This window comes from Bidens hawaiensis, unplaced genomic scaffold (assembly GCF_021521415.1).
Source record: "Bidens hawaiensis isolate Kalapana, Puna unplaced genomic scaffold, B.hawaiensis_p1.1 tig00036059_1, whole genome shotgun sequence".
Taxonomy (NCBI): domain Eukaryota; kingdom Viridiplantae; phylum Streptophyta; class Magnoliopsida; order Asterales; family Asteraceae; genus Bidens; species Bidens hawaiensis.
In genome coordinates, this window is record NW_027496293.1 from 27,342 (window position 1) to 44,079 (window position 16,738).

Consider the following 16,738-nt stretch of genomic DNA (forward strand, 5'->3'; position numbering starts at 1 on the left):
TAAATAAGGAAATGCAATAAAAAAAAGTAAAAACTGGAAATACTCTTTAATGAGTATGCAACGGTCCTTGATTTCCTTGCTGTCCTAATCTCCATAAATAGGAAATGATGTCACACTGATCCTACAATTTGTATTTTCTAACACTCCCCCTCATGTTGAGTAGTGGGATCTCCGATGCTCAACTTGTCTAGACATTTGTTGAAGAGTCTTCCATTAACGGCTTTTGTTAAGATATCTGCTAATTGGTCTTCTGATCGAACGAATGGTAGCACTATAATTCCTGCTTCGATTTTTCTTTGATGATATTCCTATCGACCTCCACATGCTTTGTGCGATCATGCTGAACGGGATTCTCTGAAATTTGTATTGCAGCTTTGTTATCACACATGATCCTACTTGCTTCAGTCCGAGGGAAGCCAATTTCGGTTAGAAGTTTGCGTATCCAGAGTACCTCAGCGAGGCCTCGTTCAATCCCTTGAAATTCAGCTTCGGCACTAGACAATGCTACCACCTTTTGTTTTTTGCTTCTCCATGTCACTAGATTTCCACCAACTAGCGTGAAGTATCCTGATGTTGATCTTCGATTATCTTCATCTCCTGCCCAGTCTGCATCAGTGTATAATTGGATCTTCAAATGTTTATTTGGTTGAAAAGGGACCCCATAGCCTGGCGTTCCTTTAAGATATCTGATAATTCTTCGTACTGCTTCCATGTGATTTACTTTGGATTGATGCATAAACTTGCTGACCACCCCAACTGCATATGCAATATCTGGACGAGTATGTGAGAGATATATAAGCTTACCCACCAACCGTTGGTATCTTTCTCTGTCCGCCAACTCTACTCCTTCTTCCATACGAAGTTTATGGTTTACTACCATCGGATTGTCGGCGGGCATGCAATCGATCATCCCTGTCGGGGCTAGAAGGTCAAGAACGTATTTCTTTTGGCATATAAATATCCCTCGCGTAGACCTTAGTACCTCAATTCCAAGAAAGTACTTAAGTCTTCCCAAGTCGAGATGAGACTTGAGACATCGAGAGCCTCATGGACAAGCTACCTTAATAGCTAGAACACATGATCACCACTCGATGACTGCAAGTCAGGAGTAAGAAGAATGACCCAGAAAGCAAAGACGATTCAATGAAGTGCGTGAATATAAGAAGTGTTCCTTTTACAAGGAATAAGCTATGTTTCGGGGACGAAACCTCTTTAAGGAGGGAAGACTTGTAACATCCCTAAATTTCTAAAAATAATATTTAATATATTATCTATTTATGATGGAAAAGTTTACTTGAGTTAGTAGAAAATTAATAAAATAATAAGGATGGAAGAATAAGTAGGCTAATTAGATGGAGTTAATTTTGGACCAAAAAGGAAAGATGGGCCTTAGGTCCATGGGCTTAAGGGAGTATAAATACCCCTTAAAACCCTAATCCTTTCCATTTTCATACATCTCTACACCATAGCCTCCACCATCAAAACACACACTTAACTCAATTCCCGTTTTTGAGAAAACCACCCACAATGACACAAAGACCGGAGATCTAGCCGTCGGATCGGTCCCAAATTTTAACTGAGTGTTCACGGTATATAAATGAATATTCCCACAGATTAGATCTTCGATCAGAGGTCGGGAAGTATGGTGTTTATCAGCAAAACCGTAGCAGCTCAAAATGAGGATTTCCGGCCACTGTTTCACTATTCGGGCGACTGTAGAGGCGGTTTCAGGCAAAGGTGAGCTGATGGGTTTGTAGATCGGGACGAGACGGTTCCGTGGCTGCTTGAATCACTCAAATCGGAGTTCGTTTGATATGGTTTTGAGCATCTCGAGTGATTTCAAACAAAAACCTCAAAGGTACGTTTTGTTAAAAAGGTTTACTTTTCATGAACGGATTTACATGAAAATTGGTAGGATGATAGATCGGGTCTACACAAATCGTAAAGTTGCAAACTTGAAGATTAAAATGGACTTTACGAACTCATGGCTATGTACGGCTCGCTTAAAATAAACCTTAGATCTAGTATTGAACGTTTTTAGCTTAAAGGTCAAAACTTTATGCTTTCCGGGCCGAGTTTTACACGATATCGATCATGGGAATGTTCACGGGGTTGGTTAATATCATATCAAGGGGTTACATGTTAAAACGAAGATGATTATGGGGGTTGAGAAAGAACCCGTAGCTGCTGCTGTAACTTCGCCTATATCTAAGTTCGCGAGTTGTTAAGTTCGCCTCATCTAAGTTCGCATGAATACAAGTTCGCCCATTGTAACTTCACCGCATATAAGTTCGCCTGATATGTAAGTTCGCTTATATATATAAGTTCGCTTATCAATAATTCGCTTATATATCTAAGTTCGTTTATATATCTAAGTTCGCTTATCAATAAGTTCGTTTATATATCAAAGTTCGCTATATTAAGACCCGGGTAAATGGCGACTCGTATATGTATACTTACAAGTGTACACACGCGATGGTATGCCTTGTAAGGACTTAAGAGAAGGTTAAAATAAAGGAAAACCATAAAAATGCTAAGTAGAAGTAAGCTAATACAAGGTCGTTAGATTAGATCAGATGAGTATTGATACGTGTAACTTGTACAGTCAGCCGAGCTCAGTTAAAGAAGGGATTAACAACTATCGGAGAACGAAGCAGGATTCAGGTGAGTTTCTAGCCCCATTTTCCTTGTTATGTTTTCGGGGCTGTGTGCATACTCGGTGTGAAGTGTGAATACACTTACCTTAAGTGGTAAGTGTATGCTATAGATGTTATACGAGTTAGCTATTATATAATGCTTGTCGGTGCGTGAACGATCTTCAGATATTGCACGTATTGCCAAGGATAGTGATTGTCAAGTGGTTATTAGTGTGTGTAAATGTTAGGATGTAATTTGGTTATTATGTAAATGATGTAATGATATGAAGTGTGTTGTAGACAAGTAGAGGTAGAGTGTGTTAGAAGTGGCAAGAGTCTAGTAAGAGTGTTAGTGCATGACGATAGTACGTGGTAGGGTAAGCCTATACGTGACTTCGTTATTAAAGTGGCAAAGTGACATAACATTATACGTTATTAAAGTGGCAAAGTAGCATAACGTCATTCGTTATTAAAGTGGCTAAGTGATAGGGGTAAATAAGAGGTTAAGTGGTAAGGTGAGCAGGCCAGATAGTGGGCTACGTGCCTTCGGATACGTATATGATGCATGTAGTGGTTGTATGATAAGTTGCTTGTTTAACTAGAACTCACTCAGCGTAGCTGACTTTTAGTATGCACGCAGGTGAGCTGATTATAGAGTTATCATGAGGATGACACGTGACATGGATTGAACGGCTGGCATCTGAAGAAAGAAGAAAAGATGTTTTAAATAAAATGTTTTGTGTTACGGTATCAAAGAAAAGAATAAATGTTTTGTAATAAATGGTTAAAGTTTTATATTCCGCGAAAGTTCTAATTAACTATGATTTGTAAGAACTGTGTTTATGAGTAGATCCGACGCTAAAGTAGGGCTACCGGGAACGGGGCCTTACACCATACGTTTGGGTATAGCCCTTAGCCACTAACCGTGCTTTATACCTTTCAATGGTTCCATCTGGTTTATGTTTAATTGTAAAGACCCAACGACATCCTACTGGTTTCTTTCCTGAAGGTAGGTCACATTTTTCCCATGTATCATTTTTCATTAATGCACTCATCTCTGCATCCATTGCATCCTTCCAGTTCTTTGATTTCAAGGCTTGTTCCAAGGAGGTTGGAATTTGTTCTGCGTATAGGGCAGAGGTAAAGGCTTGAGCTTCTTTCTATAAATTTCCTTCAGCTATGTTTGCCATAGGATATTTAGACGCCTTCGTTTGTTTTTCTGGAGAGTATCGTTTGGCTGGGATTCCTCTGTCGACTCTTGGTGGAAGAATGCATCTCTCAGTCATCTCTCCCCGCACTGTTGTTTCTTGTATTCGCTCGCCTAGTTCTTCATGCATTGTTGTTTCTTGTATTAGGTCACCCTGTTTTTCCTGGACTATAGTTTCTTGTATTGGCTTGCCTTGTTCTTCTTGCACTGTTTGTTCTATTTTTATCTCATGGTTATTATATATATCAACATTATCATCTTCATGATAATTACTTACCTCAGATGTCAGGTCGGTAGGATTTTGGTTAGGAACACTGATTGTTGGTCCATCAGATTGCTGGGAAGTCAGTGACTCATTTTGGATACTTTGATTAACTTCTTCGGATGATGAAGCCCATTTTGGAACCCACTTTAGCCAACTCAGCGTGTCAATATCCACTTTATCCCCTGACCGTTGTGTTGGGATGTATAAAAGAATTCGGTTTCAAGGAAATCACAATTCATGGTAATGTACATATGACGTCTTTTGGGGCTATAGCATCGATACCCTTTTTGATTGACCCCTAGCCTAGAAAAACACATTTTTCAGCACAGGGCCCGAGTTTCGTCTGGTTTATTTTGGGTATGTGGACAAAGACCGAGCACCCAAATATTTGTGGTTGCAATGTGAGAGCTGGCGGCAATTTGGTAAATTCTGAAAGAGTTTGTAGAGGGGTTTTTAGGTCAAGTGCTTTGGTTGGTAGTTGATTGATAAGATAAGTGGTGGTAGCTATGACTTCGGGCCAAAAAGACTTAGGCACTTGAGATTCAATTTGAAGGGCTCGAGTTATTTCTAAAAGAATGCGTTTTTTTCGTTCGACAGTGCCATTTTGTTCGGGAGTGTAGGAGCATGATGTTTGGTGAATTATTCCTTTTTCTTGACAAAATTGTTTCATCGAGCCATTTATGAACTTGCCCCCATTATCGGATCGAAGCGTTTGTATGTTAGCTTTAAATTATGTTTGTATCATACTATAAAACATAGTAAATTTATCAAAAACCTCAGATTTGTTTTTTAAAAAATAAATCCATTTCATACGAGTGCAGTCATTAACAAATAATACGAAAAAACGAAAGTTTTGTTCTCCAATAACTTCCGCGGGTCCCCAAACATCCGAATAGATAAGTGAAAAGGTAAATTAACCCTCGTGTTATTCGATTTAAAGGTATGTCTATGACTTTTAGCCAAAACACAAGTTTCACAATTCAGCGATTCATTAAGAGGAAATAGTTTTGGAAATAAAAGGTGTAAATAACCGATAGATGGGTGTCCCAATCTGCTATGCCACAACCAAGCTTCTCTCTTTGTAGTTCCATGAGCTAGCATCACAGTACCATGTTGAGTCACTTCTTCCACATAATACAATCCTTGGCGTTCAGTGCCACGCCCAATAATCGCTCCCGTCCTGATGTCCTGTAGGATACAAAATGTGGGATTTATTAATACAGAGCAATTCAATTCTTTTGTCACATGGCTAATAGACAATAGTTTATGTGACAATGACGGGACGTAAAGACAATTTGATAGTTCTAATGTCGGGGAAATTTCAATAGTGCCCCCTCCCTTTACGGGAACTTTCCCCCCATTGGCAGTTTTAATGTGATTAATTTTGGGTTGAGATTTTGAGACTATGTCAGATAAGTCAAAGGTCATGGTGTCGGTAGCACCAAAATAAAATATCCATTGATTATATAAATCATCACATGTCTTAACCATATTTACCTGTCCAATTGACTCTAAAGTTCGTTTACCAGTTCTAGGTTCCCTCACAATTTTATTTTTGTTATTAAAACAAAAAACAGATTCTTTAGGAGTGGCAAAAAATGGTTTTTTTAATATCACTAAACACTTTTTGGTCAACTTTGTTATTAACTGATTCTGACGAGGGATTGTTTGAATATTCTAGAACTAAAGGACATAAAAAATTAGGATTAATAATAGAGGGGTTTGAGAAGTCTTTCTCAACCACGTTACCTCCATCACCGGAATCAGAATCGCCGCTCACATCGGCGGACACCATGCCTCCAAAACCGCTGCTCCGATCACTCGTCTGAAGAGGTAGGTCCCAGCAGAGCCCAGTTGGACCCGCAAGACTCACCTTGAAGAGGGACGTCTGCGCAGAAACCAACTGGATCCGCAGGACCCACCATGCTCAGAGACGTGACGTCCTTACGCGCAGTACGCAAGCTGTTCCCGCAGGAAAAGCCTCCCAATGGTGAAGTACCCCGCCTCTTCCCGCAGCTGCGGATACAAGCCATCAGGGAAGGCTACCCGCGCAGCAAGGCTACACGCACAAGGCACTTAACTCTTAAATAATTCAGTAATGTCACCTGAAGGAGTGAGCAAGCCGGGAACACTCCCGCACAAAGCCGGGAAAACTCCCGCCCAAATGAGCCAGTCCGTACGATACTGGAGGATCTTTTGTACTGTACCTGACGAGGTATGGACAAAAGATCTGACCAAGGATACGACAGCTCACTGACAACAGTATGACGAGCAGCACGCTCTTGTACTGTATGTAACTATTAGCCGCTGCCTACTCACCAACCTGTCGGAGGACGTGCATGGCCTGCAGTTGGTGGAACAGGAATAGTACACAGCCGGCCTGGTCACTATCAGCCGCTGCCTACCCACCAACCACCAGCATGGCATGTGCGTAGCCCACAGTTGGCAGAACAGGAACACTATTCAGCCGGCTGTACCTGCTTGGAAACCTACCTTCGGCTATAAATACTCCAACACCTTGGAATGGTATCATCTTATCTCATATCTCATATCTTGATATATTACCTGATATCTGCTCTAGTCATTCTCTTAATATACACTTATATTGAAGAGCAATCTAGTCTGATTCTCACGCCTGAGGGTGGTCACAAGGAGGTACCCCCCCTTCTCAGTGACGAGCTCACGGTGTCTGTTTTGCAGGTTATCAGAAGAACCATCTTTGCCGGACCTAACCCTCGTGGGAAACATCTATTTAACCCCCAGATTATCCGTAATCTGCCCGGGGCCGATTAGTGTTTCTTCATTGGCACCATCCGTGGGACAAAAGCTAGAATTACTTTCAGTTTTTTCAAACTCCTGGAAAGATGGTTAAGGTTACTCCGTTGCCAAGGCCAACGAGTGACCAAGAAACCCGGGTAACCACAACCCCAGCTACTGGGGGGAACACCGGCGAATACACACATTTTACGAAAACTACCCCGGTTACCCAAGCCGGGGAAAGTGCAGTAAATTTTACGAACACTACCCCGGGTACCCGAGCCTGGGCAAGTGCAGTAAACAATCCTCCCCTGGGATTCATTGATACCCAGGTGGAAAGACAACAGACGAGGCCCCCCGCCAAATACTTGAACAAGTTAAATCGTGGGCGGAAAAACGTCAAAGGGAATTCCAAGCTGAGTTGAATGAACGCTTGCGTTCACTCCAACAGGCTGACGAATTCGGAAGCACTCAACAGCTCAACATGAGCAATGAGTGCGAGTACTGGGACGATGATTCGGAGGAATCCGACAACGACGCAAACCCTCGACATAGGGCGAAAGGGAAGCGTAAGGAATCGGACTTCCAACCAAGAAGGAATTTTGGAGAAGCCTTCAAACCAAAAAACGCGGGTGGAAACCCACGTGACTTCTCTAAAACCTTCAGACCAACCGCTGCAAATGCGGGAACCTCCAAGTTTGCAAGGGACATTGCGGAAGCAATCGCCCCAAGAAGTGCCAAACAGATGTCAAACATCGGCACCTATGATGGTATATCTGACCCAGACGATCATTTGAACAGATTCATAGCGGGGGCAACCGTCAGCAGCTGGACGGAACCCACGTGGTGTTATATGTTCCAGATGATGCTGGTTGGAGCAGCCAGAGCGTGGTTCGACCGTCTACCGGTCCACCACATCTACGATTGGGCAGATTTCCAACAGAAGTTTAGCCAACACTTCAGCCAACAAAGAAAGTATACCGAAGAGCAATGGACAATCCTCAATTGCATTCGAGAGGAAGATGAATCTTTGCTAGACTTCATCACTCGCTTCAACTCAAAGAAGCTAAGTCTGGGTAATATTAGCGAAGATCTTGTTCGCGCTACTTTCATCCAGGGCACAAAAGACCCAGAGCTCATCCGCACCTTAACGGGTAAAGATGGCATGCCATCCACATGGGATGCCATCATGACAGCAGCTAAACGCTTCGCGGAAACGGAAAAGCAACCGGGTAGAGATCTTCCCCAAAGCACAAACCTCTACACCCAGAAAACAAGAGAAAACAACGTCCTTACCGCCCGACTAAACAAAAAGAGGAAGCTAGGCATATGGCAGTCAAGGGTAAACTTTGACACCTCATCCGGCTCGCACCCTCGGTTAGGCGGAAAGGATAAGATGCCGTCAAACCGGAACTCCAGATGGACGCCACTCACCAAAAGCGTCACCGAGATATTCGACACCGAGAGACTCCCATGGCCAAAGGCTCCAATAATCCGAGAGCGTCACAACGCTGATCAGAGCAAATTCTGTGACTTCCACAGGACAAGAGGCCACAACACTGAGGAATGCGTAGACTTGAAGGACATCGTCGAAGCATTTGTCAGAGATGGGACGCTCACGCACCTCGTGGCGTAATGAACGCTGAGCAGGCTAATGCGTGTAGAACCCCAGTTGGGGAAAACACGAATAAAACTGCAGCTTCAATGTCGGAGACTACATACTGCGTAAACAACGAGATTCCGAACCAAGTGCATATCGGCTCGAAAGGCTCGATGACACTCCCAAGAACATGGAAGGGAGCTCAATTACACAGTCTGCATGTAGATCAATTCCAAACTTGTAAAAGAAAAGGCCCAGAGCCACTTCTAATGGAAATGATTCTCCTTATCACATTGACGCTGATGGTCTTACATTTATACTTAATGAACTTTCCACACTGATATGCCGGTCTTCACCGCATACATAAGTGGGGAAGTAAGTCGTTGCTTGTGGAAGGCGGCAAAACCCGCATAAACACAAAAAACGGCCAACCTTCACGCAGGTCAGTTATAGGTAAAGTTGGGTCATCCCACTAAATGAAAGTGCCGGTCCTACCCGCACAAATCATGATAGAGGAAACCGAACTAACCTATTGACAACCGCGCGTCGAACGGTTAATTTATTCAAAACACTGATATGCCCCCACCGCATAAATAAGTGTGAAAAGAAGTCGTTGCGTGTGGAAGGCGGCAAAACCCGCATAAACACAAAAAACGGCAAGAATTTCTAAGGAAAAGATTGGAAAACCTTCACGCAGGTCAGCCATAGGTAAAGTTTGGTCATCCTACTAAATGCAAGTGACGGTTTTACCCGCACAATCATGATAGAGGAAACTGAACTTTAACCTATCGACAACCGCGCGTCGAACGGTTAACTTATTCAGAACACTTAGAATATCTTCACGGAAAAAATGAGGAAAACCTCCACGCAGGTCAGATATAGGTAAAGTTTAGCCATCCTACTAAGTGCAAGTGACGGTCTTACCCGTACAATCACGAAAGAGGAAGCAAAACTTTAACCTATTATCTGCCACGTTGATAGGTTAACTTATTCAAAGTACTTAAGAAATTGCTAAGTTAAACTACAGTATGCACAAGCGAATCATACATTGTTTATGCGGCAAAACAAGTGCCAAATTAAACTATAATATGCATGAGCAAGTCATATAACGTTTATAAAGCAAGTCATCCACTAAAAGTAGCGGTCCTACCCGCACAAAGATTTATATTCCATAATAATGCAAGTATTACAAGAATGACCGGGTAGCTACCCGCCTACAAGAATATAAATCTATACAATGTAAACCTATCCTAACAGTGGGAAGGGATCTAAAGGTTCAAGCTTCAGGACCACTCCCTCCAAACCCACTTGTACCCGCACCATCAGTTGGCTGTGGCGGTTCAAGGAAGGTCTTAAGAATGGTTAGCCCATCATCAGCAGCAGCAACTTCGTTCACTTTCTCCACCACCGGATGCGGGAAGGCGGCATACTGGTTCACTGCTTGGTCATATACAGCTTCAGTATCCACATCATATAAAGGAAAGTTGGAAGGCGGGATGCCCTTCTCAACGAACCCTAGACCAAGCAGGAAGCCGGCCTTTTCCCCATCCTCATGAGAAGCGTTGAGGGCTGCGCTCATGGCATCATCATATGATGTGTCCGTGAAGACTCGATGCACAACCTACAAGAAAAAATACAAGTATCAAAACCTTTTCTATGTACAAAGAAAAGCGTAAAGATATTATGAAATTACGCATACCTGAGACAACGCTTCTCGAAGAAGCCATTCCTTGGCAACCAGAGCCTCCTGGAGGGCAGCTTGAGCTTGGTTACGGGCGCGTTCGGCTTCACTTTTGTTAAGGTTGGCGAGCAACACTTCCTTAGCAGCAGCCTCTTCAACGCCCTTTAGCTTCCGCTCATTGTGGTCAAGCACGCCCCTCTGGTCCAAGATCTCTTGGAGCTTCTTGGCGTCTTCCATAGCCAAGGCATCATGAGCCTGCTAGAGCCTCTCTAGCTTGGCTTTAAGCTCCTCATTCTCAATGCGTAGAGGCTCAGCAACAGCTTCAGCCTTGGTGGCCCTCTCAGTTGCGTTCCGTGCAGTTTCCTTAGCCAGCCGAAGCTGTTCGTTAACAGCTTGGGCAGCCTTGGAACGGGCCTCGAGACGGGCCTGAACTTCAACTTCAAGGGCCTGGAAGGCCTTCTCCTTCTCCGCTGCAACGGCGGAGAGCCTCCTGTCTCCTCCCGGACAGCCCGCGCTTGAGCTACTTCTTGGATACGAGCTGCTTTTAACTTGTCGTTTTCACGACAAAGCAGCTCGACGCGCGGCTGCATCCGGGCTAGGAGAATCCGGAGCTCATTTGTCAACCTACCCTCCTGGTAGCTTGACATTGCTTCCCCCGCGCCCATTCGACGCATTCTACAGGCGTACGAAGGGTTGTTCCTCGGCGGATGTTCCATCGTGGAACATACACTTCATTGGAATCCGACACTGCAAAAGCAAAAAGCAGTTAGGAAAAGATGATAAAAATAATAATATATATATAAAATAAATGCCAAAATAACCCTACGCACCTGTAGGGTCGACGACAGGCCTGTAGCCGCGAAACCCATCACCCGAACCTAACGGATATCCATCCAAGAGGTCAGGAAGATGGGAAGGAGGCAGAGATTGGCTTGACGCCCCAACCCAGGACATACCTAAAGGACCGGCCGTAGTCGCCGGCGCCGGAGGAGGCATAGCGGAGGCCGCCGCGGTAGAAACCAGCGGAGGTGAACTCACCAGAGGTGAACTCACAACCGCGGCCGCGGCTGTGGAAGAATCCACAGAAACACTCACCGCCGGCTCATTGAAAGAATCAGTGAATATGTCACTGACAGCCGGCGGGGACGTCGTCACAGTTGGAACAGTTGGCTCAACCGGGTGAGCAACTGAACCAACAACTGAAGCAGGCGCAGTCGCCTGGGTCATCGCCTCAGGTAGGTTGACCAAACCTACCGTCATGGGTCCGGAGGTGCTCCTCCCCGCTCCGCCCTGGAATGCGGTAGCATCCACGCCTGCACGAAGACAAGATATATTAGTATAATGGCGGAAAGATATGAAGTTAAAAGTAAAGGAAGTTTGTACTTACGAGTCCTCTTGAACTTGAAGGTACGAACAGGCGGGGACGAACCCGATGGAACCGGCCTCTTTACGCCGGTCACCATCGCTGTACTGGTCTGCCCGGAGGTGACAGCCGTCTCAACCTCCGGAGCAATGGTCTCATCACCACCAGGGTTCCGCGCCACCTCTTCGCTTTCGGTCTCCGAGTCAGACCAATTCTCCGGATCGGCAGTGGAGGCAACCTTCGCCTTCCCCTTCTCGCCGGCAGCCTTCTTCTTCCTCGCCAAGAAAGGACCATCTGCGGATTCCTCATCAGAAGATGACAAAATTAGAGGAATTCCCGCAGAGGTTTGAGCATTGAGAGGGCGAGGGTCAAAAAGTTCTTTACCTGGCCGCCTGGCCCTCAGGATCTCGTGGCCTGGCGGGTAGACCTCCACGAACCGATCCACCGTTTGCTCAAGGATGGGCAACTCGTTCTCATCTAGAGCACGAGTACCCATCCGAGCGGGACCATCACTCTCCCGCGGCTGCAGGAGAGACTGCAAGTCGTTTCCCTCTGTAAACAAAAAGAAAAAACGGTTAGAACAAAAACCCTAAATTAACGGATAATATGAAGCATACCGTAAGGGACAGAGTTCAAACCGTATTCAAGGACGATGGGAATCTGTGACGCCTCCTTCCACACCCGGCTCATTCCGAGCATCACCATCCCGGACTCCGCAAAGCGGTAAACCGGAGACTGGATCCGGGAAACCTTGGAGAACCATTTCGCCTCCTGGTAGTTGGAGGCGTGAAGGGCGGGGAGTGCTCTCCCACTCTTAAAAGTCATCGCAAGGGGGACGACGCGAGCGGAGATATAGAAAAACTCCTGCTTCCACGACCGAAGACTGCGCTCGGTAGCGCGGATCTTCAAACCCTTGATCCGATTGACCAAGGTGTACCACCCCTGGATGCACCTCCAGGAGTAGAAGGTCATCAACCGATCAACGTGGGGCTCCACACCCAGAATAAGGCACACCCACTCAAAGTGGCGGATCTTGGCGATCGCCATCGGGTGTACCTCCGTCAGATGCACACCGTGCCTCTCCAAGACACGGTATATAAACTTCGTCAATGGGAACCTGAGATTCCCATAAACGAAGAATGCAGCATACACCCCTATTTTGCCCTTGGGGGCATCGTACACCGTCTGGTGTGGCTCCGGAAACTCAGGCTCGAACGGCTCGAGCATGAACTTCCGGACGATGTACCGATAGAGCTCGATGGGAAGAGCACACTGGCATTCGCCAGCAGTGCTCTTATCGTCCTTATCGGAAGTGGACGACGGATTCTCGACGAACACGTCAGACTCCTCGGCAGTAGCCTCAACATCATGGGAAGAAGACATTCTGGAAGGATGAAAGGCAACGATTTCAGAAAGAATATTCGCCGGAAATCGCTTAGAAGGAGAAGATAGAAGTGAAAGTGTGGGTTACAAAGGACCCTCTCCCCCTTTATATACTCATCGCAATGAATGCGATGAATTTAATACGGAGGAGAGAGAAAAGAGCTGGTGCAATGAAACTATGACACGTGGAAAAAGCAAGCTGGCAACAGCTGTTGACGGGACGCGCGCCGTAAAATCCACACCCACGCGCCCAAAAAATCGCGCCCACGCGCCTGAAAAAGCGTCTGGAATGACCATGTACTGTCACGTCGCCATAACTTCCTGCACGTTCTGAAACTGTAAGAAGAAACCGTCGGACTACTCAACCGTCCCTTCAATAGTTTGGACTGTTCTTATCCTTTCACTAACTCTTAGAATTTCAAAATATTCAAAAAGATTCAAAAGTAAGCGGGGATATACCCCTTACCTTGGCAACCAAGTAACTATAAGACAGGTGCGAGTACAGTGTTAAGGCAAAACCCTTCACATACTTAGCACCTGCAGGGAATTGAAGCCAAGAACACCTCGGCAACCAAGTAACCATAAGACGGGTGCGAGTACAGTGTCAAGGCAAAACCCTTCACATACTTAGCACCCGCAGGGAATTGAAGCCGGGAATACCTTGGAAGTAAAGTAACTATAAGACGAGTGCGGGTACAGTGTCAAGGCGAAACCCTTCACATACCTAGCACTCCACAGGAAATTGAAACCAAGAAGGATCTTCTGGGCCGTGCTTGCGGAAATGGGAATAACATCCCCGCATAGCGGGAACATCGAGAACTAGATTGTTTGAACCTCCAAGATGGAATTGGTTGTTTAAACATAATTGATCACTATGTTCAAAACTACCAAAACCTCATGGAGAATCTACACAAGTGGAACTCAACGCTCCTGACTTGCGAAGAGGTTACAGACCTACCCGCATCACACCCAAAGATCAAGCAGAAAAGTCGGGAATTTCTGCACGTGACATTAGGACTTCCGCGGGAAGAATCCCCATGGAAAACCTTAAAACTAAACCCTTTTCAAAACCCTTTGCTTAAGTCCAAAAGTTCACCTCACTTATTAACAATTCATGAGAAGAACATTGGACTGGGGGGACTTGAAGAGGTAGGTCCCAGCAGAGCCCAGTTGGACCCGCAAGACTCACCTTGAAGAGGGACGTCTGCGCAGAAACCAACTGGATCCGCAGGACCCACCATGCTCAGAGACGTGACGTCCTTACGCGCAGTACGCAAGCTGTTCCCGCAGGAAAAGCCTCCCAATGGTGAAGTACCCCGCCTCTTCCCGCAGCTGCGGATACAAGCCATCAGGGAAGGCTACCCGCGCAGCAAGGCTACACGCACAAGGCACTTAACTCTTAAATAATTCAGTAATGTCACCTGAAGGAGTGAGCAAGCCGGGAACACTCCCGCACAAAGCCGGGAAAACTCCCGCCCAAATGAGCCAGTCCGTACGATACTGGAGGATCTTTTGTACTGTACCTGACGAGGTATGGACAAAAGATCTGACCAAGGATACGACAGCTCACTGACAACAGTATGACGAGCAGCACGCTCTTGTACTGTATGTCACTATTAGCCGCTGCCTACTCACCAACCTGTCGGAGGACGTGCATGGCCTGCAGTTGGTGGAACAGGAATAGTACACAGCCGGCCTGGTCACTATCAGCCGCTGCCTACCCACCAACCACCAGCATGGCATGTGCGTAGCCCACAGTTGGCAGAACAGGAACACTATTCAGCCGGCTGTACCTGCTTGGAAACCTACCTTCGGCTATAAATACTCCAACACCTTGGAATGGTATCATCTTATCTCATATCTCATATCTTGATATATTACCTGATATCTGCTCTAGTCATTCTCTTAATATACACTTATATTGAAGAGCAATCTAGTCTGATTCTCACGCCGGAGGGTGGTCACAAGGAGGTACCCCCCCTTCTCAGTGACGAGCTCACGGTGTCTGTTTTGCTGGTTATCAGAAGAACCATCTTTGCCGGACCTAACTCTCGTGGGAAACATCAATTTAACCCCCAGATTATCCGTAATCTGCCCGGGGCCGATTAGTGTTTCTTCAGTTGCCGCCGCCGCTTGTAGTTTCAGAGCTGCCCATGGTGGCAGCAGCCTTTCCTCTGTCCTTATTTCCCTTTTCATGACAGTCGTTCCACCATTCTGGAAATCCGACGAGTTTGAAACAATGTTCTTTTGTGTGTTTTGACATCCCACAGTGGCTGCACTTCAACCGACTTTTGTCCACTCAGAAGGATGAACCAGTTGATTTCCAACCCTGGTCTGACCTTCGTTGACCCCTCGAAACGATCCCTGTGCCCTCGTCCTCATAAGAGCCAGTGGTAGCTAGACCTGATGCTACACCCTATTGTGATGTGGTATTAGTTGAGATGGTTCCAAGAATGCTTTGGTGAGCCGTTTCTTTCCGCACAGCAGCATAAGCACCTTCGGCTGAGGGTAAGGGTTCCCACCGTAGGATTTTCCTTTTTATTGGATCGTATTGGCGATCCAAAGCATTGAGAAACTGGAAAAGTTTTTGTTCAGCCCGAATATTGTTGTAAGTTGTGATATCGGCTGCACACGTCATAGGGTTCGGGTCCCTTCGTTCGATTTCGCCCCAAATCCCTTGCATTATGATCCAGAAATCCTCCTGAGGCGCGCCATTTTGTTTAATTTCATTGGCTTTAACATGTAGATCAAAAGTTTGTAATTTATCCTTCCCACTACTATATGTAACCACAAGAGCATCCCACAACGTTTTTGCTGTTGGAAACTCAGTAAGGTTGCTAGCAAGGGAAGGTTTAATATTTTGAATGAGCCAAGAAAAGACCACCAGGTCATCTTGTTCCCACTCGTCATCTGCTGGATCTGGTGGTTTTTCTGATAAATGATTCAAGAGGCCTTTGGATTTTCCTCTAATGGCAACTCGAATCATTCGAGCTTAAAGAGCATAATTTTGACTGTTAAGTTTGAGATTAATTTTCAAACTATCAGAAAGGTTTTGTTTTTGGTTCTGGTTTTGGGATTTGAGGCTGTTTTTTAGAAGATTTGTGATTTGTATTGACAAATCATTATTGGATAAACTGTTGTTTTCTAACATGGCTTTGAGGGGAAAAATATTGGGTTTGAGTTTTGGATCTGAGAATTGGGTTTACGAATGTTGAGAGGTAGATGATGAGCACTTGAAATGATCCAAGAATCATTCACTGCTCTGATACCATCTTGGCAGTAGAAAAGATACAGAAAGTGAATTGTATTGATATATTGAGGTGTCTTTTATAAGGAGAAAATGTACCATATAAATAGATGGTCCTTTAAACATAAATAAGGAAATGCAATCAAGAAAAATAAAAACTGGAAATACTCTTTAATGAGTATGCAACGGTCCTTGATTTCCTAATCTCCATAAATAGGAAATGATGTCACAGTGATCCTACAATTTGTATTTTCTAACAGCTTCCTTCGTGTTTATATGACATCGAGATCATCTTTGGCCTCTGGGTCTCTAATGATGTTTATTGAAGAAGTTGAGCTTATAGATATTTCTGGTCATCTTTCCACACTTAAGACTAAAGTTTGATCAGGTGATCAAAGAAGGAAGACAATATATTCTAGTGGGAATTTTTTTATAATAGTTAATGAACTTAACTTTAGCACTAAAACTTAGATATTTATATGTTCAATCATCACTTGTTTCCTATGATTGAGAGAAGGAACACATAAGACATGGCAAGTTTGTGAAACGTGTGAACTTTAGTTGCACTTTAATTAAAAGCCGATAACAAAACACGCCGC

The 16,738-nt window shown here is 44.9% G+C and overlaps 1 protein-coding gene and 1 pseudogene across 1 annotated transcript; both read right to left on the reverse strand.

Annotated features, from left to right (window-relative positions):
• Positions 1-271: 271 nt before the first annotated feature.
• Positions 272-880, reverse strand: LOC143588155 (secreted RxLR effector protein 161 pseudogene; annotated as a pseudogene).
• A 14,428-nt stretch (positions 881-15,308) lies between these two features.
• Positions 15,309-15,878, reverse strand: LOC143588157 (uncharacterized). Its single transcript, XM_077069244.1, has one exon. The coding sequence runs from the start codon at positions 15,876-15,878 to the stop codon at positions 15,309-15,311; it is 570 nt and encodes a 189-aa protein (XP_076925359.1).
• Positions 15,879-16,738: the final 860 nt, after the last annotated feature.

Coding starts and splice junctions, on each gene's coding strand:
- LOC143588157 (XM_077069244.1), bottom strand. CDS start 15,878: ATGATTCGAGTTGCCATTAGAGGAAAATCCAAAGGCCTCTTGAATCAT.